The sequence below is a fragment of the Phoca vitulina genome, unplaced genomic scaffold (genome assembly GCF_004348235.1).
Source record: "Phoca vitulina isolate PV1807 unplaced genomic scaffold, GSC_HSeal_1.0 scaffold37, whole genome shotgun sequence".
Lineage (NCBI taxonomy): Eukaryota > Metazoa > Chordata > Mammalia > Carnivora > Phocidae > Phoca > Phoca vitulina.
The window spans coordinates 15,435,444-15,462,542 of record NW_022589740.1 but is presented as its reverse complement, the minus strand read 5'-3'; the positions used below and the strand labels follow the sequence as shown (position 1 = coordinate 15,462,542).

Here is a 27,099-nt window from a genome sequence, read left to right as displayed (position 1 = left end):
CTTAGAACATCATTTTATTGGCTACTTACTACTTTGTTACAAGGGTTCAAGCCGTGCTTTTGACCTTGCCTTGCCTTGTACAATTCTTTATACTGTGTTGGACTCTCTACTTCTCAAGTGTATTGTTTGTGTGCATTCATGAACACTGATGGATCTTCGAATGTGGGGGAGAATCAGACAGTTAAGTGATGACCCAACAGAGATCAGAGCTGGAACCAAAACTCAAAGATTCTTTCTGTTGCACCATATTGCCTCCTTTGATGTTGCAAGAATTGATTGACATTCGGTAGGACTGAGCACAAAAACAAAATTTACAAGCACTTATTAACAAATTAGGCCTTTTCAATGGTGATGTTCTAATTAGATTTCTTACTTACTCTTGCATTCATTAAAATAAATACACGGATCAGTATGATTTCTCTTCAAAGCCAGACAATTAAAATGGCCTTTGGGATTTTGTGGTTGTTGCTGGTTTTTGTTTGTTGTTTGCTGTTTTCACTTACTCCTTAGGTTTGCTTACTAATTTCATCCTAACCTGCCCCATGGCTCCAAAATTCCCTTCTTAAGACCTGTTATAGACTACATGTTTGTATCCCTCCCCCCAAAATTCATACGTTGAAACCTCTAATATCCAATGTGATGGTATTAGGAGGTGGGGCCTTTGGGAGAACAGGTCACAAGGGTGGAGCCCATATGAGTGGGATGAGTGCCCTTATAAAGGAGACCCCAGAGAGCTCCCCTCCCCCTCCAGGAGGGGCACCACAGGAGAACAGCTGTCTGTGAACTAGGAAGTTAGCTCTCACCAGACACCGACTCCACCAGGACCTCGATCCTGGACTTCCCAGTCTCCAGGAGTATAAGAAATAAATTTCTACTGACTAAGACAAGACCAATCTAGAAATTTAGAATGGTGTCATCACCCTACATTTTCTAGCTCCAGCATCTACTTTTTTAGAACCAGATATCCTAGAAATACTATCTAAACTAAGAAAATAATAAAGATTTCACATTTTTACCCTTCCTTTAAGTGGCTGACGTGACTTCCGCAAAATCCTTGGCTACCCTACTCTGCTCCATCAAATCTCTCTTCCTGTTTTCACATGGCCATCACTTTGCCAGTTGTTCTTTTCTTTGACTTACCCTGTTTCCTCCAACCTTCATTCCGTTAAGACTGTTTCTCCCAGCACAGTTACAGGTGTCAGCGGAAAAGGGGGCAAAGCTTAAGCGAAGCTAGAACGAGCCCTCCACCCTGTCCTCGGCAGTAGGAGCCTTTGCTACAGAACTTAAGTGACCTTATGCCCAAAAGATCCTCGTATTTCAACTTGGAGACTAAGACACAGAGAAAAATCACATTTGAGCCACTCAGGGGAGCATGACGCTGGTGTTCAGGTGAGGGTAAGACCCAAGCAAAGTTACGAAAATGCTGGAACCTTCCACACCTTCCTCCCTTTCTCCCAACACAGCCTACTCAAGGGGTCACAAACAGGGATGTCTCTCGGCCACATTATCTTTGGCCCACACAAATATTTTCAAACTTTCCAATTATTTGCCAACATTTAAAATTGGGAAATGTGGTGGAGCCATCTAGACTTGCTGGTTCTCTGGAAGGGGCAGAACGAGCCAGCCTGCCCACATGACAAGTGGCTATAGCAAAGGGGTGGGGGCCCCCTTCTGCATAGCAAGGGTTCTCCATTTTACTGTTTGCCCAATTATTTTCTATCTGGCCCATCTCACTCATTCTTGTTATCTGCACTCCCACTGTAGGCATGTGAGTTTATAACCTTTGAAAACCAAGTGCTCTCTAATAAAGATTTGGCAACATTTCCAATGAAGCTGAGAATTTTATTTTATTTTTTTAATTCACTCCTGCCTATAAGGGATTTGGGTCATGACCGAAACCTTCCCATCAGATAACCCAGCAGCATACAATCTGACTCTCCGGTTTCTGACCATCCAGACATCGGGGAGACCTGGAAACAAGACAGGAAAGAAGGGGCAGTGGGGAACACAGTGGACTCTGCACCCACATACCTCCTTCTGTCTTCCTCATACTCCCAGCCACCCTGCCACCATAATTGTACCAAAGGTTGCAAACTTGTGAGTGGAATGCTTCTGCTAAGAATATATATGCATCCTAGTAGGGTTTTCAAAGACAAAGAAATGCTACCAAAAACCAGACAGGACTTCACCATCATGGTTGCATGTCACGGCTGAAAAGGTGATGACAAAGGCAGTCTGGAACAAGACAGCCCCCAGTATGCCCCCTTGACCGCCATGTCCATGTCCTCCCTGTGCATCGTCGGGTGCAAGCCCACACTGCTTCCAGAGGAATTCCTTCTCAGGATACTTAGCAACTGTCTTTCACCAGGGAGATGCCGAGAGGCTTATGTGCAATGATCACGGTTATGACATATGCTGGGAACACAAGGACTCAGGTCCCTGCCTGAGAGAAGACCGCTACTATCATGCCACCTCACCACGCCCGGGATCATCCCACACGGCTGGCTGAGCACCGCCCCGGGGCTCTTAGATTATAAAACTGCACCTTACAAAAGAAAGTCAAACCATAAAGTCATTATCACATTTAAAAGCAAAGGGCAGAAAATTAACCCGCCAAAGAAAACAGTTCGCAGAAGCAGCCTCTGGAATGAGGGCAGGTGGGGCGAGACAAAACAGAGCATGGCCCGAACAGGAAGCACCCGGACTCAGGTGAAGCCATCCCATAGCTGTGGCAGGCCAGATGGAATCTTCTGGGTAAAAAGGTGTGGCTGCGATTCATGCCTGTGAGCCAGGTAAGATGGAGTTCAGACACTTCTGAGCATCTGTTTCTCACTAAATGAGCTTTCTTTACTTCCAAGGCTCTGCTAGGAGATCGGGTGCATGTGAACGGCTTCTAACTGGCTTGTCTCAGAGCTAAGAGCAAGAGGAAACACAGGTGCTGTGGTCTCCATGGACCAATTAAAGATCCATCCCGAAGTGGAGCTAAAATATTCCAAAATTACAAAGTGAACCCATGGGGGAGATGGGGTTCGACTGAGAAGTGGATCTGTCCAGCGCCTCAGGAACATGGCAGCTAGGTAGGGGGAGGGTCCCTGTACACTTCCTCCATCACATGATTGCAGGTCTTTCCCTCTTGAGGTAAATTACACATGGATAAGGCTGGTCATCTGAAAACCAAGTCCTGGCCACAAGTGGTTCCAAGCTGGGTTAGTAAGGAAACGCAACTTCCCAGTCTTCTTTCCCAGGGCTGATTTCCCTCTAATCTTGCTAACTACCTCCAAGCACTTCCTTTTCTCTCTTCCTTCCTTTCCTCAGATCCCTTTGTCGCTGTACAATGCTTGAATGCTCTGCCCGAAAGTTCTCTTCAGACGAAATGGCTTATGGATGAACGTCATGAATGGGCGCTCTCTCTGTGAGCTAAAGCCTTGCACTTAATTCTGGGCTGCATTTACAGAGGGACAATTGCTGCTCCCAGAGAAGAAGCAAAGGGCTCAGATATTTAATGAGCTGTTATGTATACGTCTGGAAGGCGAAAAAGAGATCCAACGGGTAGACATTACAGGCAAGCCGGTTAGAACTCGACAAGTTAAATCTCTTCAATTATAGCAATGTTTGCTTTGTCCAGTACTGAACTCTGTCACTGGGCATGCTTAACAGATCTGAAAAAAAAATCCCTCTTAAGAGCATACTGGAAGGTATGTCAGCCCTGGACAGGAAAGAGATAAGTCTCAATCTAAGGATCCTACAATTCTGCAGTAAATAATATCATAGGAATAGTTTCTCCATAATGAGATACATAGTCGTACACATCCATGCAATGGGGCAGTTTAACGAACATGAGCTTCAGGAAGAAACTAGACAGGAGAGGCGCCTATCCCTTACTCTGTAGCAGAGGGTGATTCTATCCTAGATTTGGATAAAAACTGACCAGTCAACAGACTTGAACTCAGAAAAAGGGCTGGAAAAAATAAAAAGACTAAAAGGCCAGAACTTTCAAGATCAAATCTAATGGGCAAAAGGAGCTATGTTGTAAATTACACATGGATAAGATAGGAGGACCGAACTTAATGGCAAGGGTTTTTTTTGGGATTTTTTGTTTTTATGTTTTTTAGATTTTTAATTGCCTACTCTGATAGGAAATTTAGGATTCTGGTTTTTCTATTCTGGGTACGAAGGAGGAGAATGAAAAATCCCACCTCTGCCCCAGCCCGTGTCCACATGGGCAGCACAAAAGCTATAAAGAATTTCCATCCGGGGTGCCTGGGTGGCTCAGTCAATTAAGCGTCCAAATCTTGATTTCAGCTCAGGTCATGATCTCAGGGTCGTGAGATCAAGCTCCAACATCTGGCTCCACACTCAGTGGGGAGCTGGCCTGAGATTCTGCCCCTCCCCCCTTAGCCCCTCCCCCCGCTCACATGGCAACTCTCTCAAATAAATAAATCTTAAAAAAAAAAAAGAACTTCCATTCCAAAGCTCTCTACAGATGACAGCCTCCTTGACCAAATGCCACAGGGCTGGCAAAGATTTCTAAACAGATTAATGAGAGGCTTCTGAGAATGTTAACTCAAAACCATTGTTTCTGAAATTTAGCTTGGGTCTGTTGGAGTAAAAAGCTGGTCTGTCAAAAAGAAAGGTATGGATACGAGTATTGCAAGACTCCCTGGTCCAACTGCTGTAATACGGTACCAATGTTTTCTGCAAAACTGTTATTACTGTACTGGTAATAGACACTAGACACTGACTTAGAAGTCTGTGCATCTCTGTCATTTAAAAAGCTAATCATAACATAATGTTAACATACGGAAACCAGGCTATTCTTGTGCTCTGGGCTCAATGTGCCCCAACTGACCACAGCATTTTCTTAGCCCCAGAAGGTTGTTCTTACAACCCTCCTGGCCACTTGTGCACTTCCTTCTTTAGAACCCTCCAAATAAAAACAAAAGCAGAGGGGGAAAAAAAAACGTGCAATTTACTACATCAAGTAAAAGCCAGGATCTGTTTAGTGTACGTATTCCCTGCAATTCACTGGTACACCCTTTCTTAAGAAAATGACAATCAAAAGTAACTTCGATGCACCACCAATGTTTGCCACCAAGCCATTCCACGCGGTCCCATCACCCAGATCACATATGCATCTTCCAGCACACTAACCATCTACCATACATACACCTAACAGTCAAGAAAAGACCTTCCTAAGAAAGCAAGTCACACGGCCACTAGCTTCATCCCCCCAACGCGGGCTGCCGGGAGTGAAACATACAAAGTCAGCCCACACACATTTACGTGGTCTCAAAGTATCTCCCCATCAAACACTTATTCATTAGAAAGGGGAAACTAGGGCACCTGGGTCGCTCGGTTGGTTAACGGTCTGCCTTTGGCTCAGGTCATGATCCCAGGGTCATGGGATGGAGCCCCACATCGGGCTCCCTGCTCGGCGGGAGGACCGCTTCTCCCTCTCCCACTCCCCCTGCTTGTGTTCCCTCTCGCTGTGTCTCTCTCTGTCAAATAAATAAATAAAATCTTTTAAAAAGGGGAGGGAGAACTAGTCATTTTAACATAGAGAAGACTGGCAGATGCTACGTGTGTCACCACCAAGGAACCAAAGTTAAAATCATGACTAACAAACCAAGTCAACATCACGCACTTCCTGATCTGAGGCACTAAGAACCCAGCACTCCTCTGGTATTTTTGCTAAACCTGAATTAATCATGATGTTAGATAATCTACAAAATAACCGGCCTGTAACCTTCTAAAAGACTTTTAGCTGTTGGAGCGCCTGGGTAGCTCAGTTGGTTAAGCATCTGAGTTTTGATTTTGGCTCAGGTCATGATCTCTGGGTCCTGGGATCGAGCCGTGTGTTGGGCTCCACGCTCAGTGGGGAGTCCGCTTGAGGATTCTCCCCCTTTCTCTGCCCCTCCCCCCACTTACATGTGCGCATGCTTTCTCTCTCTAAAATAAATAAATTTTTAAAAAGAAAAAAATGCTAGTGTTGAAAGAAAAAAAAAGAAGAAAAGGGAAAGAAGTATGACACGATTGTCAAAGGGGACATGGGACAAATGACAGCTAGATGTGTTCTTGGCCCCGAAAAGAGACAAGTGGAAAAACCTGAATGAAATCTGTAGATTGGATAATAATATTAAATCATTGTTAATATCCAGATTTTTACCAGAATGTTAACTGTCTGTACTTCCAGTTATAATAACAGAATGTCCTTGGTTTGAGTAAATACACAGTGAAATCCATAAAGTCATAGGAGCATCATGTATGTAATATGCTCCCAAATTTTCAAAAAAAAAACCTTATATATATGGATTTGTACACATACATATATGTGTGTGTGGGTGTGTTTGTGTATAGAGAGGAGAGAGAGAATATGATCAAGTAGGTATGGTAAAATGTAAAACATAAACATTAACATTTGGGGAAGGTGGGAAGGTTACATAGGGATTCCTCACAACATTTCTGTGACTTCCCCAAGTAAAAAGGTTTTCAAGATTAAAAAATAATAATAATGACCCAAGTGGGCCTGAGCTCTTCGAGGACAGAACTAGAGAAGGAGGAGGAATATAGTGCACGTCCATCCCATTTGCTCCCCCCATCCCCAACACCTGAGAAGCACTGGATTGTTCTGGGTTTCCCTGACAGCCACTCTGGAAGCCTGCAGTGAGCTCCCCTCGGGCACCACTATGTCTCCAAATCCCCAGAGCCAAACATAAGGCCTGCCATTTACTACTGGCTCAAGAAATGGCCAATGAATGAATGAATGAGCTGTAAGAAGGATCTGAAAGAAACCATGGGCAGCGCCCATCATGGTGTTGCAGCTGCAAAGTCGGTAGGATTATGGCCCTCTTGTATAAATGGCTGGGTGGGAATGAGGGGCAGGAGGCATCCAAATAAAAAGTAAGATATGGCTCTCCCAAGGGGTATTCTTTTTATTGAGGAGGAAGGGTAACTGAGCATGTGCCCTAGAACTGTCCTGAAATGGCCCTACTCTCTGGACTGGGTGAGGAAGGGCATACATTCCAGGTATGATGTGCACCAGCATCCAAGGTCTCTGTGGGATGCTGCATAAGCTATCTGATGCACCAAGATGAAAAGGAATGAAGACCAGGGAGGGGTGCCTGAGTGGCTCAGTCAGTTAAACGTCCGACTCTTGGTTTCAGCTCAGGTCGAGATCTCATGGGTTGTGGGATCGAGCCCCACGTCAAGCTCCACGCTCAGCGGGGAGGCTGCTTGAAGGGTCTCTGCCTCTGTCCCTCCCCCTACTCTCTCTCTCTCCCTCTCTCTCTCTTTCTCAAATAAATAAATAAAGCTAAAAAAAAAAAAAAAAAGACGACGACATGAAGACCAAGATTCCCCAAGATGGCATTAAAGACTGAAGCAACTCCATATTCAGTAAATACTTCATTATGAACACAATGCCTCATTACATTCTGTTCTTACCTCCCAAACCAACTAGTACTTGGTTTCTCAAATTCACACTGACTACACACATGAGGTATGAAATTGGAATCATTTTAATTACCAAAGTTCAAGAAAGCTTCAAAAAATGTTGTTTAGCAGATGAAAAACGTGACTTTGCTTCAAAAATTTAGCTAATTCAAGAACATCCCAACAGATTGCTTTTCCAGAGACATTCAATTCTGAATAGAGATGAAGGGGAAAAAAAAATACAATCCTCAGGACACCGGAGTGTAAGTCTTAGGGGATGTTCCTATAATCCAAAATTGGGTTATAGGAAGTTGGGACCTACAAGAAATGTGCTTTCTCAAATGACCAAGATACAATTTCACAATCATGAACAACCGTGTGATAATATTCCAGAAACAAATTAAACAAGGCAAACCGTGGCACATAACAGAGGGCAGGACTCCAAACTGCAAACCTGATTTGCATATTAATGCAAGTAAGGACTTTTTGCTTTAATGAGGAATACAATTTTCGTGGAATCTCTAGGTGAGATTGCCATGCTCACTTGTAGGGACTTGTTCACCATTTATGTGAAAATGAGTTCATGTGGCAAATCCAAAACATAATGGGGGTGGAAAAAAACCCTCCTAATCAATAAGTAATCAACAGTGAGTCCACAAAGGAACTGGGGCAGGCTGGTACAGTCTGTCTTCTCCGTTTTACTTGCCACATATGGGGGGCCAAGGAGGTCCCCCTCAGAGTCCGTGCCTCCCTCTAATTTAATAAGGACATGTGTGTGTGTAACTCACCCCCTGTTAGTTGCCAGTTACTGGTTGGTTTGTCCCTAACACCCTTCAGCTTCCTATCTCCCAGTCCAAAGCTGTCCCACCTCTCCAGAATGGAGTGGGAGAACGTGGATGTATCATATCTCCTTCTAGGTACTCCCAGGGGGATGTTGTCTATATAACCCCAAAGGACATGGAGTAAAGACAACGTGCAAGAAAACTGATGAGCCCTACCTCAAAACCAGGAGCCAGCTTCTATCCCTTCTGTATTCAGTATCCCTCCTGTCCCAGACATGATCTAGTCCTCAGGCTGCCAAAGGCATGGCTCTATCAACGTCAGATGAAATTGCAAGGATCCATGGTGCCCTGACGCCTGACATAAGGATTTTGTTAGGGATCCCTCTATGGAGTTTGGCTAGAACCTCAGATCTACATGTAAATCAGTAAGATGGTGTGGTATTCTTACCATTTCAACACTTCTGAATCAATCAGTATCTCCCCTTGCACACACTCCTTCCTCCTCCATGAGAACCCATACTTATGATACCCCTGGACTGTCGTATCAGTGGGATGATAATGGTAGTTCAGTGAAAATCAAGTGATCATCTATTTTTGTCCAAAGCAGAAGCCAAGACACTGGACCAACGGATAATAGGACGGCTTCCCGAAATGTGAGTCTTCACGCTGGTCATCAGTTCCTAGTGTGCTATTACCAATGAAAAATGCAGAAGCTTTCGCCTCTTGGTCCCCACCCAACTGGTTCTTCTTACCTTTGGTTCCATTGAAATGAAACTGTGGGTTCCTCTGCTCGAGAGAACTGACCTTTTAATCGTCCTGCTATGGTAGAAGTGGTAGTAGTCCTTCAGGGCCCCGATCTGCAAAGACAGGAGGGAAGCACAAGCGGAGTTAGTGGGACTTAAAGGGAGCCTTCTGTTTTCCTGTTTCATTAAAATAAGAACACAAAACAAAACCAAACCAAACCAAAAAAAAAGGTCCATAAATTATGCAGTTGCCTCTATGCTTAAATGTTACTTGAACCTTGGTGATCACTTTTCCAAAGAAGGACACGTGACATGAAATGGAGTGTCCTTGAGGCAGTGACTGTGGAACTGAAGATTATAATGGGGCAGCTTAGCCTCTCCATATCTCCCTTTTAATGTTTAATTTATATGCAGCATTTTAAGTAATTCTATATCCATTTATATCTAAATGTGGGAAAGAGAAAAAAAAATCAAATAGCTAGCTGGTTATAAAAACACACTGCATTCTGTTTGCTCTGAGAAATGTACAATGAAGGACCTTGTTAGATTATTTATATCATCAATTTGAAACAAGTCCTGAGCAGTTGGTCATTCACAAAGAAAACACTACTTAGTTTCCTGACTTAAGTCGGCAGTATAACTACATGGCAGTTACGCATTTATCACAAACTAAAAGTGGGACGGTGGTGTCTGCAACGAGGCGAAGATCACATATCCTACCTATCAACTAAGCATCCTGTGTAAAAGGAGTTCAATCCACTGTCTTCATGGGCCACCTCTTTTAACAGACTCATCTTCTCATCTGTGCACCCCTCTCTTGCGTTGAAAGCAGTTAGGTCTGTTTAGGATAGCTTTGAAAATAAGTCACTGGCACTTCCGGAAAACAAACAAAATCCCAGATAATCATATTGTCTCAGCAGATTATCAGATGTGGGTCACATGCATGGAAATTGAACAATACACCAAATGGAGACAGAAGAGCCTGGTTCTCGCTCCGGCTGACACTGTTCAGAAGTGGCTTCTGGGCTAAATCCCACATGTCTCCATTTCCATTCCTATAAAACCAGGCGTTGGGCTAGTTAACTTCTAAGATCACTGCAGCCCTCAAATTCCATCAAATTCCCTTCTTTGACAAGGACTTTTTTTTTTTTTTTTTTGCTTTGCACAAGTACATCAGATGGACTATTTCTCCAGAACACCATGGCTCTGCCCTAAAACAATGACCATCAACAGGATGTTTTCCAATTGGGACAATTCAAAAGTTGGCTTTCTTAATTTAAAAAAAAAAAAAAGTCATTGGCCCAGCTTCATTTTCCAGATAAAAGGTTTATTTTTTTAGTTCTCTTCTTTCCATCAATTCTCAATCATCATCCCACACCTCCAATGACAATGATCAACCTAAATACTGTGCCACTGAAAAGTGACCCCCCTCACTGGGACTTTACACTCTATATGAATGTCTCTAATCATCATTAGATCTGACAATCGGAAGTCACACGTTTTTAACTCAAGTGGAAACTGCCCAGATGTACACAGAAAAGATCAGGAACTCCGAGACAGCAGCAAACAATGAGGAAGAGGACACAGATGCTAGCCTCAGAGTCCAAAAGGGCTTCAAGGAGGGATTTACAGGACAATTTTAAGATTCCAGAGGACTAAGGGTAGAACTCACAATAGGCTGTGTAATCCTTTATAAGAAAATCTTAAAATCCCAAGGAGCTTAAAGCTTTCATCTCATGTAGCTTTTGTCAAGTGTGCTCCTTGGGTAAACACAGTAGTTTTTGTGGAAAGGGACATAAAATCTTTGAGGAAGAACTTTATACAGAACCTATTACCAGCGTGAAAAAGGTCCGTGAGTTTCACACCATGTCCGCGCAACTATAATGGAACCTCTTCGATTATAGGAAATAACTGAATTCAACTGGGCCATTAAACTCAAATGTGGATGAAATATGCCCTGGAGATATAATTCTGATCCTTTGTGGCCTCTTTGGTAAAGACTCAAATCCTGGACTTATGTAGCATGTACGAAGGTGGAAAACAGAACCCTTGCCCTGACTTAGCATGCTTTGGGATGTTGGATACATCACTTAAGTATTTTGGGCCTTGGTTCCTTAACTATAAAATAAGGACACAGAGACTGGGTGTCAGAGTCAAATGGGGGATAAAAATGTGTATGGGTGAATGTGGTTATAAGGACTGAACATAGTAACAGGTGCATGCCTGGTCAAGTCCTTGCCGGGCACAGAGTGTCAGATGACTGGTTTCCCTTCTAAATTTAAATTTCAGTCCTACTTTCTCTCACCTCCTATCCTGCAATCCCTTACCTCCATCCCTTGGTCAGAATTTCTCTTGGTGTACCCTAGTATCACCTCTTAACTTGCCTCATCTTCACTGACCAAAGTCAGAAAGTCTGATGATACACTGTTGGGGAGGATGTATGCAAAAATGCGGCATACACAGCATTGGTAAAGAGCATTCCCTGGGACAACTGTTTTGAAAGCCATTTGGTAATATCAATAAAATTATAAACTGGACCTAACCTTTGACCCAGCTTTTCCACTTCTAAAAATTTATTGTACAGATACAGTCACTTCTGTGTAAGAACAGGTGTTAGAGGAATTTTGTAAAGCAGAATCATTCGAACAACTAGCTATAATCAGTAGGCATCTGGTTCTATATGAACTAAAATAAATTATCTCAAAGGAGAGGAAGGGAGGGAGGAGGGAAGGAAGAGGAGAGAGAAAGAGAGAGAAGGAGGAACGGAGAAATTATGACCCAATTTTTGAGGTGAACAAAGAAAGAATCCGTATTACATATATGCTTATATGCATAGACATTTCAGGAAGAATACTTGAACTACAAAGAGAGCCTTTCTTTTCATTGTTTATGTGTATGTATTATTTTTTAAATTAAAAACACTAATTACAAATGAAAGAAGTAACAACTAAATGAACTAGCATGCGCACACAAATCCCACATACTCTTCCGGGGGCAAATCTGCTTCCCAAAGTCCGTGCACCTGGTACAAGGCCACCTGTCTCCAGGCCATGAAATCTCTCTAGCAGGAAGCTCTACTTTATCTCCTCCTTACAGGGATACTGTTTCTTCTATAGAGTTGGGGAATGGTGTTCTGTGACTGACCGATGTCTCATTGACTAAATGTCTACCATGTGCCAGGCATCTTACGGCTCTTCTGGTTATCATATTTAACTTAATTCCCCCAGGAACCCTGGAAGATAAATATCATTGCCTCCACTTTGATAAATGAAGTTATTGAGGCTCAGGGAGTGCCCACACGTACACAGCTAGAATGGTGAGGGGGGGAAATGTAAATCCCTGCTGAATGGCTAGCTAGCATCTGAACTTAGGTTGCATGGTGCATCCTACAGGGGGGCTCGTTCCAGCATCCTTCCGGTGAGCTTTCCTGCACTGCAGAGCTAAAGAGCTCAACTCTCTGCAGCCAGGGTTCTGATGTGATTAAGGTTCTGCCAGACAAAGGCAGACTACAGCATCCTGGGCCGGGTTCTTAGAGGCCTTCAGGTGTTTAGTGGTTGCGGTGGTAGAGGTCTTAATGCTGGCTGCTAGCTTTCTGCGCATTCGTTTTGCACATCCTGTTTTGTTGATAAATTGGCAAGAGATTATCAAAGAGCTATGGGGGCAACAGAGGGTAGCTTCCTCATTCCTCAGGTTTTTGCTGAGGACGAAGCACCAACTCTTGGGAAGGCCCATGCTGTGATGTGGCGTTGGGGAATATTTCTGAAAGCTTTGCCTTCTCGAACGATTCTACAAGCTATTTAATAGTCTATACCGAATGCCTTCCATAGTAGAATGACTAGTGGATTCTGCAGTAGGCTCCCTACTAAATCTAAAATTGGATAGCTCAAAACTTCTGAAAAAGTAGCTACACATTTACACAATCTTATACAACCTCGAGACCCTCCAAGTTAGGATCTCCTGAGTCATGAACGGTTCTAGGCACCAGTGAGGCCCAGGCCCCGGGTGACTCACTGTGTTCTGACCACCTGTTAGATGAACACGCTTGTTCTAGTCTTCTCAGAGCCATATGCACCAGCCTCCTCCCTCAAATCTGTTTTCTACACCACAGCCAGAAAAAGGCCACAAAATGCAAATTTGGCCATACTCCTGCCTAAAATTTGTCGGGGCTTCCCTCTGCTCTGAAAAGAAAGAGTAATAGTTAACATTGAATATTACTTAATACTATAGTTTATAACTATAATATAATATCATATTAGCATCGATGCTATGCCAAGAACTCCCCTATAGCCCTTACCTAAGTCATTGAATGAAGACCATTATCCTCCTCTGACCCATGGCACCTGCAGAATCCGGCTCTCTGGGCTCACTTCAAATCACACAGACTCTCCATCCTCCAGACTCTGGCCTGGAAGAGTTCCCTGACTCAGACCTGCTGTTCCCTTTACCTGCAGGACAACCTTCTTCCCCGCCTCCGCCCTCTCCACCTGGCTTCCCTCTTCCTTGTCCTGTATGTGTCGCCTGTATGTGTCTCCGCCTGGCTTCCCTCTTCCTTGTCCTGTATGTGTCCAGTAGGAAGTCTTCAAACCCCCCAGGCCAGGTGAGGTCCCACTGCCTCACAGAATCATAAAAACACAGGCCTGTGGTTAAACTTCGATCAGTACAATGATCTGTTTAATGTCTGCACCCCGACCTGCATGCCTGTATGTTCTGATGAGACAGAGACACATCTGTCGTGCTTACACTTTGTTTCCAGCTCCTACTATATGGCTCAACACGTAATAGGTTCTCAGCAAAGACTGCGGAGTGGCTGCCATGAACATCAGAATCCTCGAGCTGCTAAAATTGCATACGTTAGACCTACGGAGGATTCAAAATCTCTGGTGTGAGTATAACAGGACTATCCAATCAAGGTTAATTTCAGCAAAAATAGTTTAATTCCACTTTTACTGAAGTACCAAATCTACCAGGGTTATGGTTCAGAAGGTTGTAGGCAGAGACATCGTTATTCTTTTCTTTCTTTCTTTTTTGCTGCAAGACAACAGCTAAGGAGTAGCGCGTGTTAGTTCCATCATTCTACATCATTCAAACAAAATAATCTGTCACCTTGCAGAGTTATAGACATTTTAATATCTAAATATATATATTTAAAAGCATGTTTATGTCTCTTGTCTATTAATATGCATGTCCCTTATTGGTGAGAATTGTGTCTTTCATAGTCTTTCAACAGCACTGAGCATGCTGAGGGCATTTAATAAACATTAAGAAGAAAAATGTCATAACATGTTGAGAGCTATTCAGAAGAAAGACAGGGTATGAAAACAAAGCAGTAATATTATCTCTAAGCAGATATTCCACCCAGCTCCTCCAGGGTAATGTAAAACAAAAGATGACTGTGTTTATATGTTACCCAATACCAACAAGGGCTAAAACAAGAAGCAATATGTAACTAACGTAGGGAGGTTTTATAAATAAATCAGAAACCATAGGCATATACGAAGTATAAAATCAATAGGAGAATAGCCATAGCTCAACCTTTCCCTTAATCCCACATAAAGGAAGGAGAGTAATTCTTTCCCTCTTGACCCTCTTAAGCTCCTTTTCTCTATAGTCATGCACAAAACACTCTTCCCTGCCTAGCAACACAACTCTATACAACACTAAGCCAATAAATTTCATCTTTTGCTCCCAATTCTGTCAAGCATCTGTGCCTTTTCTTCCTTAGTGGTAGCCTCTCATCCTTGCACCCAGAATTTTCCTATCATGACCCTTTCTCAAACCAAACTCTTCTTAGAAAAGTTTTTTTAATCAACTATTTTATACTAAGGTGTAAATGACTGGTAAGACTCAATGTCTTGGTTCTTCCAGGAACAACTGCATTTGATCAGAAATTTAAAACTTAAGTCAAATAAATGAGACCATTGTGTTTATAATTTCTAAAAACAATCACTGTCAGAAAACAATTATTGGAGGGTTTTTGCTTTTGGTTTTGTTTTTCTGCTAGTAAGAGGGAACCTTCCCTGTGTACCTAAATTCTTATGTCACAAGGGAGCTATTGACTTCTGAGCAGAGTTAGGAGCCAGAAGATTTATGTTTTGCAATGGCTTTGACCCCAGTGAGGAGCTGTGTGGCCTTCCTGAATTCATTCACCACCAACAGTCTCACCAATGCTTGCGACTAAAATCCCCTCCAGTCTAATGACTCCAGGCATATAGGTGGCAAATTTTTTATACATAGTTCTATAGGGTGATGAACCATGTTGGTTTTCCCAGGGCTGAGGTGTTTCCAGAGACACAGAACTTTTCAATACTTAAACTGGGGCAGTCCCCATCACATTTGGTCACCCTGATTATGAAGCAGCAAGGTCAAGGGCCCTGTGGCCACCTCAATAAAACTTGTCTGCCTTGTTCTCCCTCCTGCCCTGTCCAATTTATACATTTATCCGAATTCTGAACTCCCTTTTGAAAAGCTATTTATCTCCACTCCAGAAATTTTTTTAAATGGGCAAAAATTTGAAAAGACATCTCACAAAAGAAGATATACAAACAGCCAATAAGCATGTAAAAAGATGCTCAAATGCAATTTAATATCATAAAAACACTGTACCCATACCAAAATGGTTACAGTTCAAAGGATGGACAATACCAAGCTCTGATGAGATGGTGGAGAATTGGAGGTCTCACACATTGCTAGCAGGAGTATAAAATGGTTCAACATCTTTGGAAAATCGTTGGTAATTTCTTATGAAACACACATCCTCTTCATGACCCAGGCACTTCATTTCTAGGTATTTACTCAAAAAAAGGAAACCCTATTTTGAAACAAAACTCATACACAAATGTTTACAGCACCTTTCTTAATAACAGTCCCACACTGGAAACAATGCAAATATCCATCAACAAGTAGATGGAAAAACAAATTGTGGTATATCCATACAGTGGAAGGAGCCGCAATAAAAAGGAACAAACTACTGATAAAGGCGACAACATGGATGAATTTCAAAACATCATGCTGACGCAAAAAAACGCACATGGTGTAGTTCCACTGGTATGAAATCCTAGGACAGGTAATCTATGATGACAGAAGACACATCAGTGACAATCTGGGTGTGGAGTGGGGATCGACCTGGAAAACCTGGAGAAATTTGGAATGTTGGGAATATTCAGTATCTTTATTATAGTGGTAATTACATGGGTAATAAGTGCTTCCGTGACCTAGGACCAGCTCATCATAGGCTTACGAGATCCATTTTCATATCTTCCCAACAGCCTGTCCAATGACATCACATTGAGGACTTGAAATCAACAACGACGGAAGTATTAACATATCAAGAAAAATTGGCAAAGACTACAGATTAGGGCTTCTCTCCCTCCTGATGAGTCACTTGTTAGTATTTATCAGCCCACCCTGGGGTATAGAGATTGGTTAACACTCATCCCACCTTCTACAAAAATGGCTGCATCTGGAGGTATGTAAATTAGACATTAATAACAGTGACTTGGAAAGTTATAAATTCCCCTCTACTGTCGTTCTGTAGAATGACACAGATTGGAAAACTTAAGAACCCAGTTACCTGGGGCTGGAATTTACCTTCCAGCTCACACCTCATCCCACCGCCTCAGGTGAGATGGGGAAGAACCAAGTCACCAAGGCCATTGTTCTTGCAGACCAACCTCTTCCGACTGCTGAATTCCATTAGCACTTACAGACAACACAGCACCTGGATAAACTGCTTCTCCTTCATTTAAATGCTGACTGTGATGGCTCTTCCGTGCTTTCCCGAGAATATTAAAACCACTATAATAATTTGCCTTCTGTGTTCCAGACTCTATAACATTCAAAATAGAAGCAAAGAGAGGATGGCCATGACTGCTTTCAACCTTAGGGTCTCTGCACCTGATTTTCCTCTGCCTGAAATACTCTTCTAAATCTCTACGACTCACACCCTCTCTGCTTCCAGATCTTTGGTCAAATGTTCCCTTCTCAGGGAGGCTTTCACTGACCTCCCGCATACCACACCCCCTTCCCTGATTTATTTTTCCCTGTAACACTTCTCACCATTTGACATAGATTATTTTTATTTATCCCATTTATTATTGGTCTTCCCCCATTAGAATGTTAGCCCCATAAGGGCAGGGATTTTTATTTGACTCACTGATGGATTAGTCTTAGCTCCTCTTTATTTTTTTTTAAAGACTTTATTTATTTGAGAGAGAGTAAAAGAGAGAGAGCACACGCACAGAAGGAGAGTGAGAGGGAGAAACAGACTCCCCGCTGAGCAGAGAGCTGGATGTGGGGCTTGATCCCCGGACCCTAAGATCATGACCTGAGCTGAAGGCAGATGCTTAACCATCTAAGCCACCCAAGTGCCCCATCTTAGCTCCTCTTAACACTGCCAGGCTTACCCAACAAACGTGCAGAATGAATGAATGACCCCTGCCTAGGGGAGAAATTAACACAATCGTGATCATGTCTCTATGGGAGACCTTTGGCAAAGTTTCTTGCTCATTTCTTTATGACCCTTCCTGGGACATAACATTAACATATAAAGTAACATATGCTGTATGCTTACTAAATGTTGAATGAATAAAGTCACCACATGTAAACATGTCTGAAAATTAAGAATCTACCACCAACAACCACTTGCTCACCAAAGTCTGCCTTTATGTTTCTTAGTTCCCTCCCTTGTCCCTTCATAGTCAACGACCTCTTGGAATCACTGAACAAAAATGATATTTATAACAAGGCTGTTGAGTTCATTAAATATTAAATGAGAAGGCAAGTCAGTGCAGATATCTGATGAACGGCTAATATTTACAGAGTACAGACTAAGTGCCAGGCATTACTGCACTGCATCCTCATCACACAACAGACTGAAGTAAGTATCATGATTTCCAAGTTACACGCAAGAAAGCAGAAGCTCACAAAATTTAAGAATTTGACTTAGGCCACACAGCTAGCAAAGGGTGAAGCTCAGGTGGATCCCAGGTAGCCTAACTCCAGAGCATATGTTCTTAACTACTCTAAGAGATGTTTAAAATAAAAGGTTTCTCGGGGCGCCTGGGTGCCTCAGTTGGTTAAGTGTCTGCCTTCGGCTCAGGTCATGATCTCGGGGTCCTGGGATCGAGCCCCACATCGGGCTCCCTGCTCAGCGGGGAGTCTGCTTCTCCTTCTCCCACTCTCCCTGCTTGTGTTCCCTCTCTCGCTGTCTCTCTCTGTGTCAAATAAATAAATAAAATCTTTAAAAAAATAAAAAATAAAAATAAAATAAAATAAAAGGTTTCTAAGGATGAATTTAAAACCACAGCTAACGAGGGGCACCTGGGTGGCACAGCTGGTTAAGCATTTGATTCTTGGGGTCCTGGGTTGGAGCCCTGAGTCGGGCTCCATGCTGAGCGTGGAGTCTGCTTGAGATTCTCTCTCCCTCTCCCTCTGCCCCTCCTGCTTGTGCACACTCTCTTGCTACAATAAATTAAATCTTAAAAAATAAATAAATAATAAATAAAACCACAGCTACTCAGAGATCTCAATTGCCCAGAAGACTGTATCCCTAAGAGCTGTACATAGAGGGGATGTTTTCTAGGGATGGTTCTATCTACTTTGAGCAGATGCAAAAGCAACTTACTTCAGTGTCTCCATGTGAGAAAGTATCTTTAAGGCATATCTTCATAAGTTCAAAGGGCATTCCACGTTAAACAAGTAATATCTGGCCCCACACATCTTAGATACCATTGCACTGGGCCATGGAATGCTACAAAATAATATGAAGACTATCTTTTCTAGACTTTAGTCTCAATCAGTCGCTCATAGAATACTTGTGATTTCTTCCTAAATTCCTCTAAGTTTAGACTCAACATATGAGCTCTTTGGAGAGGTCTTCAGAAAATGGCATCAGAATGTGTAAATTCAGAGCAAAAGCCCTATGATAACTTTTTCTTTAAATCAGGGTGCTCAAGGAAAGATGTCTAATCTGTGTGATTTCAGAGCAATATTCTGACATATGTGGGCATGTGATGGGTTGAATAGTGATACACCCCCCTGAAATGTTCACATCCCAATTCCCAGAACCTATGACTACATCACCGGATATAGCAAAAGGGACTTCGCAGCTGTGATTGAGGAGTTTGAGATGGGGACATTATCCTGGATTATCTGGGTGGATCCAATGTAATCACAGGGGTCCTTATAAGAGGAAGGCAGCAAAGTCAGAGAAGATGTGATCATGGAAGCTGAGGTCAGAGAGAGAGGTGGAAGCACAGATCAGAGATGCAGGGTGGGGGGGGGGAGAAATAAAGAGAGGAAAAGAGAGAGAGAGAGAGAGATTTGAAAATGCTATGCTGCTAGTTCTGAAGGTGGAAGAAGGAACCACAAACCAGGGAATGTGGCCATCCACATCCTTCTCTGGAGGCTGGAAAAGGCAAGGAAACGAGTCTTCTCTAGACTCTCCAGAAGGAATACAACTCTGAGGACACCTTCATTTTAGGTTAGGACTTCCGGACACCAGAACTGTAAGATAATAAATTTGTGTTGTTGTAAGCCACTAAGTGGGTGGTTATTTGTTACAGCAACAACCGGAAGCCACTAGAAGGTAGAACTAGTACCTCAGTAGACATCTGTGAGAAGCAAAGGAAACGAAACTGGACTATTCATATTTGGAGCCAATTTATATTTCATTATTTTCAGGACCCTCTGGGTATTCGATGATCAATTTCCAAATAACTGTACCAATATAATAACAGTGTTGAGTATTGGCCCAGCACTCTGCTAAGCTCTGTATTAGCATTATCAAGTCTAATGCTCAAAAAAACCCCGAAAACCAAGATTTTGCCCAGCAAAAGAGAACTAGCAAATGGCTTGTTTCTTCAAAGCCATCATGTAGTTAACACTACTAATAACCAAAGCTACCACTTACTGAAGCTTTCCTACATTATCTCCAATCTTTCCAACAAAGGAAGAAGTATTTTAATTTTAGGGAGAAGGAAATGGAGTCCAAACATGAGAAAAGGTAAGTTACATGCCCAAATGAGAAAGTATCTGACTCCAAAACTCTAAGCTTTTCTATAGCACTTTGACTTCTGCTTAAAATGCATTCAAAGGGTTTTGGTTCACCATATGTGATCCAATGGGCACACTCCAATATTCCCACCCCAACCCACCTCCTTGCCCTCACTAATACGAGGCCTCATTATTTCATTTTAAAGCTACCTGATCAGCAGGGTGTGGGAGAATCTAGGTCCCTGTAGTTCACATTAAAAGCCAGTCATCAAAAACATCCTATTTCAAATCTCAAGCAAGCAAGAAACAGATACAATTTCACCAAGGAAATGTAAGACAGAGAAAACAGAGTAAGCAATAACCTTTCCCAATTTCAAGTGAGAAATCTACAGTTTGCCCACTATTCACATGGGACATGAGACTTGCCTCAAAGCAAATCACAGAATATCAGAATTGGAAAAAAACTTTAGCAGGGTTTTAATCTGACTCACCCCGTTGGATGCAGAACCCATTCTTCAGATTGGTATACAGCACTGCATTTCCTGGGGTAGCCCATTTGTCAGAAACTTCTCCCAGATAATTAGCCTAAATCCACTTACTCCTCCTGGTTCTAGCCTGAGGAGCCAACCCGGAAGAGTCAATCCCTCCTCTCTGAGTCAGCCAGCCAACACATCCCTACTAGGTCTTCCCTGTTCTTGGCTGAACATCCAAGTTTCTCCTTTTTTTTTTTTTTCTCTCATGCAACAAGTCTTCCCAAGTCTTGCTTTCCCTAGACAAGCCAACATGTATAATACCTCTCCAGAAAACTTGGAGCCCAGAACAGAACACATGTTAATTCCAGGTATGATGGAGCCAGGATGCAGCCTGTGACCCCATGACTTCTCTTGGTGATGTTCTTCTAATTGAAGAAGTAGCTTAAAATTGACCTGTTCGTAGCAGAATGAACTTGGCCAACTAAAGAGTCCTCAGAAACCCTTTTTAATGTGATTCTCCTCCAGTCTATATTTTTGATTTCTTAAGTGTCAGTGTCAATGTGAATATTAAATGTCATTTTCTATATTTTACTCTATACTTTTACAGCCTTCCTAGATATTAAGTATTTACTGAATGTGTATGATATGCCAAGCACTGATCCAAAGATGCTGCAGATAAAGCAAACAAAACAAACTCTCTACTAAAATGCAGAGAATTTTCTTTTTTTTTTTTTTGAAGATTTTTATTTATTTATTTGACAGAGAGAGAGAAAGCACAAGCAGGGGGAGCAGCAGTGGGAGAGGGAGAAGCAGGCTCCCCGATGAGCAGGGGGCCTGATGCGGGGCTCGGTCCCAGGATCCTGGGATCATGACCTGAGCCAAAAGCAGATGCTTAACGGACTGAGCCACCCAGGTGTCCCTGCAGAGAACTTTCTGACTTGACTCTGACAACCCCACTGTGTCAAGTGCAAGTTTGAAAGTCATGTCTTCTGTACTCAATCACAGTATTTCCCCCAAAGGAACTCAATTTTTCCTATTAGTATATTAGAGATAATGATTGGGTTCAGCATCCGACATAAACGCTATGTGTAACAGTTCTTCAAGAATGAGCTGTAAATGGCATTAGGCTTTTATGTTCTTCAGTCCCTTTTTGTCCAAAACGAATAATTATGTCCTTCATGTAAAATAATCCTTGTATATTCCTCCAGATAAGAACATTCACTACTGCTATTTATAATTAGCTATTCTTCTACAAAGTTCTTAAAAACCCATCTGTAAGTAATTTCTGGAGAAACTAAAAGAAGTTATTGTTTAATATTTAAGCTATTCCACCTGCTTGTAAGACACACATCACACTCCCACAAAGGAAATCGTCCAAGAGAGGCCGAGGGAGAAGGAGCACACGTAGCCCGCGTTTAGGTCTGTATTCTTTTCCTTACTGATCACCTTAGCAACTTGAAGCATTTCCACATATATGGAAACAAACAGAGAAGAGTACGTATTTTGATAGGTGGAAATGTTTCTGGAATTACTCCTGGAATGGTAAATCTTCTTTTTAGATTCAATGATTCTCAACAACTGTCATACATTAGAATTATATGGGCACTAAATAAAATACTCATGTTTGTCCCCCCACACCCACCCCAGAGCTTCTAACTTAAGCATCTGAGTTAAGGCCAGGGTATCAATATTTAGGTGATTCTAATACAAACCAAGGTGAAGAACCACTGTTCTAACCCATCCATCTCATTCTGCAGAAATAAAACAATTTACTCTGAGTTTGGCAATCTCCATTCAGATATTCCTATCTAATTAATTAAGATACATTTAAATGAGAAAAATCTCTAATTTGACTTTAGTACTAGTGTAACTGGCATGCTTTGCTCTTTTATTCATTTCTTTAATTATTTCAAAGCCCTCCTCGCCTTCAAAAAAAATTGGAAAAATGAATTTAGTTTAACCAGATTTAGAAATCTGAATATTTTATCATATTGGTAAACAGAGGCTATTTTGAGCTTTACAGCATTTGAAATGACATATTTTACTCTTAAAAGGGAAGATTCTGGGTGTAAAAGCTGTGAGCATTCAAAATGTGTGATAGAGACGAAGTGTATTCAGGAAAGTTGATGGCTTTGTCATTCTCAATTAAAAAAAAAAATAAAGCACTTACTAGGAAGTGTCATGATCCCAGATTTCAAGACATATTACAAAGCTAAGTAATCAAAACAGTAGGGTGCTAGCTCAAAAACAGACACACAGATTAATGGAACAAAACAGAGAGTCCAGAAATAAACCGACAACTATATAGTCAATTAATCTATGATAAAGGAGGTAAGAACATACAAGGGGGAAAAGACAGTCTCTCTTCAACAAATGGTGCTGGGAGAACTGGACAGCTACCTGCAAAAGAATGGAATTGGGCCACTTTCTTACACCATACACAAAAATAAACTCAAAATGGATTAAAGACCTGAAGTCATAAAACTACTAAAAGAAATCATAGGCAGTAATCTCTTGGACATCGGCCTTAGCAACGTATTTCTGGATACAGATTCCTCAGGCAAAGGAAACAAAAACAAAAACAAACTACCGGGATTACATCAAAATAAAAAGCTTTTGCACAGTGAAGGAAACCCTCAACAAAACAAAAAAGCAACCTACTGAATTTGCAAATGATAGATCTGATAAGGGGCTAACAGCCAAAATAAATAAAGGACTTATACAACTCAACACCAAAAAAAAAAAAAAAAACCACCAAACAATCCAATAAAAAAATGGGTAGAGGACCTGAATAGACATTCTTTCCAAAGAAGACATACAGATGGCCAAAAGACACATGGAAAGATGTTCATCATCACTCATCATCAAGGAAATGCAAATCAAAACCACCATGAGAGATCACCTCGCACCAGTCAGAATCAAAGACACAAAAAATAACAAGTGTTAGCAGGGATATGGAGAAAAGGGAAACTTTGTGCACTCTTGGTGGGAATGTAAATTGGTGCAATCACCATGGAAAACAGTATGGAGCTTCCTCAAAAAATTAAAAATTGTACCACCATATGATCCAGCAATTCCACTTCTGAGTATTTAGCTGAAGGACACAAAGACACTATCTCGAAAAGACAGATGCATCCCCATGTTCACTGCATCCTTATTTACAATAGCCAAGATACGGAAGCAACCCAAGTGTTCACTGATGGATGAATGGATAAAGATGTGCCATAAGAAAGAATAAGATCCTGCTACAACATGGATGGAACTAGAGGGTATTATGCAAAATGAAATAAGAGAGACAGAGAAAGATACATACCATATGATTTCACTTATATGTGGAATCTAAAAAGCAAACAAACGAACTCTTAAATACAGAGAACAAATCAGCAGTTGCCAGAGGGGATATAGGTGGGGGATGTGTGACATAGATAAGGGGGATGAAGAGATACAAACTTCCAGTTACTAAAAAGAAATTATTAGGAGGATAAGCTCCCCCATATCTTTGTAATGGCTGTTCACAGATGCTTTGTATATCTGTCCCCATCTTGGTCCTTCCTGGGGATTAACAGAGGTAGCCCTTGCATGGTAGTGCCCCCCAAACTGGACCCAGAACAGGCGATAAATGACCACAAGATACAACATAATGGCAGAGGAAAAGTAGGTGAGGTTTCCAGCCAGATGGGAAGTCCTGCATTTAGGCAGATGGGAGGTTGGGTCCTACTTTTATAGTTCATGAAGCTCTGCCACTCTGGGCAGGTACTGGCCAGTTGTATGAATTAAAGATGCCACAGGTAAACATCTATTAAAATAGAGAAAACAAGAGAAAAAATGCCAATACCAAGTGACAGTGAGGATGTGAGTAAATGGAAGGCTCATACATGGTTGCTGGGAATCCTTGAAAAACAGTTTGGCAACTTCTTGAAAGATTAAACATTCACTTACTAGATGACCCGGAAATCCCACTCCTAAATATTGTCCCCAAGGAAAACAAAAACTTATGTTTACACAAAAACTTGTACATGAATATTTGTAGCGGCTTTAGTCATAATCACCGACAACTAGGAATGACTCAATGTCTTACAACTGGAGAAGGAATAAACAAACTTGTACATCCATACAACAGAGTATTTTTCATCAAATAAAAGGACCAACCTACTGATTAATTAATCAGGGATGAATCTCAAACGCATTATAGCAAGGGATAGAAGCCAGGCTCAAAAGGTTGCATACTGTATTATTCTATTTATATGACATTCTAGAAAAGGCAATACAGACCAGAAAATACATTAGCGGCTGCCAGGAGTTGGGGGTAACAGCAAGAGGCTGATTACAAAGGAGTACGACAAAAGTCTTTTGAGGTGACAAAATTGTTCTCTATTATGAAGAAGGTTACATGACAACATGCATTTTTCAGAACTTACAGGGCCGTATGTGAATTTTACTGTACGCGAGTGATATCTCAATAAACCTGATCCAATTTTTCTTTAAAGTCCATAAGGAAAAGCTCAGTCCTCAAATTGAGTTTACTGGAAAGGTGATGCAAATGAAAAAGCAAAAAGTTAAGAAGTTGTTTGGGTGAAAATACATTATCAAATTGACTTTCCTCAATTGAGAAGCTTCCCTAAAGCTATGGCAACTGTTTCAGTACTTGGAATTACACAATGCAAACAGCAACCCTGAGAATCACTCAGAAGATACAAAGCTTTATATCAAAGGAACGAAGTATTTCGACATTTCTTAGTAAAGTACTGCTTTCCACTAACGTGGCAACCTCAGTCACAACAAAATATGACGGATTGTGCTAAATGAACTACGACTAGAAACTCTAAAAATCTGGCTGGCAATTTTGAAACAAAGATGAGGACACATAAATGGCTCAGGGGCTCCTAAGTGCTGTTAACGACACACTTAAAATAAGTGGGTTGAAAGTAAATAAAAATCTGTGACTCAGTGATTCTCCAAGTGTGGCTCCGGGACTCCAAGCATCAAACCAGTAGCACTGGTAACACCTGCAAACTTGGTGGAAAGGCACACTGATGTGCCCCCCCCAACCTGAATCAGAATCCAGTCATCGCCCTGTTCAACCAACTCAAGAGGAACAGACAAGGAAATGGCAAACGTGCAGGACTGATGAAGCAACATTTTTTTATTAAATATTTTATTTATTGGGACACCTGGGTGACTCAGTCATCAAGCGTCTGCCTTTGGCTCAGGTCGTGATCCCAGGGTCCTGGGATCGAGCCCCGCATTGGGCTCCTGGCTCAGCGGGGAGCCTGTTTCTCTCTCTCCCTCTGCCTCTCCCCGAGTTCATGCTCTCTCTCTCTTAAAAAAAAAAAAAAAAAAAGATTTTATTTATTTAGACAGAGAGAGCTTGCTTGCGCATGCACTAACAGGGGGAGAGGCCAAGAGGGAGAGAGAATCCTCAAGCGGACTCCACGCTGAGCACAGAGCCTGACTCGAGGCTCCATCTCCCAACCCTGAGATCACGAAAGGAGCTGAAATCAAGAGTCAAGAGGCGCAACCTACTGAGCCAGCCAGGCACCCCTAATGATGAAGCAACATTTAAAAAAGGACATGAGCACGTTGTTGTCCTTCTTGACCTGCGCATTTAAGATGAAGTCCAAACCTAGCCTCCCACATGCCCACACAACCTCTGTAGTTAAAAAGGGGGTTAGTTCTAGGTTTTACCCTTTTATAATGCGAAGAGCCCAATCTCGGTTTACAATAAAATTGGATTTCAAGTCGAATTTTATTCAAACTCAATTCTGGGAGATCATTAAAAACATTAATAATGTTCACAGCACTAAGAGAGGTGTAGTTATCGGTGATAGATCCATTCATTTCAGAACCAAGTGAGTAAAGTTTCAGAACTAAAATTTCACAGGTGATATACATGTTAATAATTATAACTATTAAAAATTAAAAGTTGTCCTCCAATAACCATTAGGTCCTGCCATATTCTACTTTACGTGGACTCTATCTTCTTAGCTTCTGCTTTCCATACAGGAGGATCAATAACGATTTCTAAATTTTCAATACATGTCTCAGGCATAAAGATCAGGTCTTTCTTTCTCCTCAAGAGAAAGGTTTTGCTATCTCAACGGATGTCTTTGTAGCAAAATGTTATTTTCATCCATCTGAATGAGGGTTCATTAGGCACAGAGAAGAGGATAAAGTCCCCAATATGGCCACAATTATATCCACAGATATGCTCCGTTTACAAAACAAGGCTTTACTTCCATTAAATTATCAACATCTCCTCTTGGGAGTCCTGCTTTGTTCACGCTATCTGTCCATGATATTCAAAAGCTACAAATTCACAATTTTGCATACACGGGCCATCTAGCCTTCCAATCACCTCAGGGCAAAATATTTCACACCATGTTCGTTCTCAGTTGAGAACATCCAGTTCTTCAGTAGATGCATGGGTCACAAGCAACAAAATTTGAACACTGGCTTAAGCAAAATACTACCAGGGTAGGTCTACTGCCTCTCACCTCCACACACACACTTGGCCCCAAAACATGTAAAAAGAATGCCGGTGTTTTGGATTATCTGCGTGTTTTAGCCCCACTGCCCACTTTAAGAATTTTACAACCTTATAAACAGGATAAATAATAACTCATTGGGCCATGTGTTTTTGTCTTGTTCCATGCCAGGTAACAATTAATTGCGTATATT

The 27,099-nt window shown here is 41.8% G+C and overlaps 1 protein-coding gene across 3 annotated transcripts in view; it reads right to left on the bottom strand.

Moving 5' to 3' along the window:
* PCSK5 (proprotein convertase subtilisin/kexin type 5) overlaps nt 1–27,099 on the bottom strand; it is a 456,955-nt gene that overhangs the window by 406,075 nt on the left and 23,781 nt on the right. For all 3 annotated transcript variants that reach the window (XM_032427639.1, XM_032427640.1, XM_032427641.1), the window contains exon 2: nt 8,966–9,070. In XM_032427639.1, the coding sequence (XP_032283530.1) occupies nt 8,966–9,070 (105 nt within the window). The remainder of the gene's footprint in view (nt 1–8,965; nt 9,071–27,099) is intronic.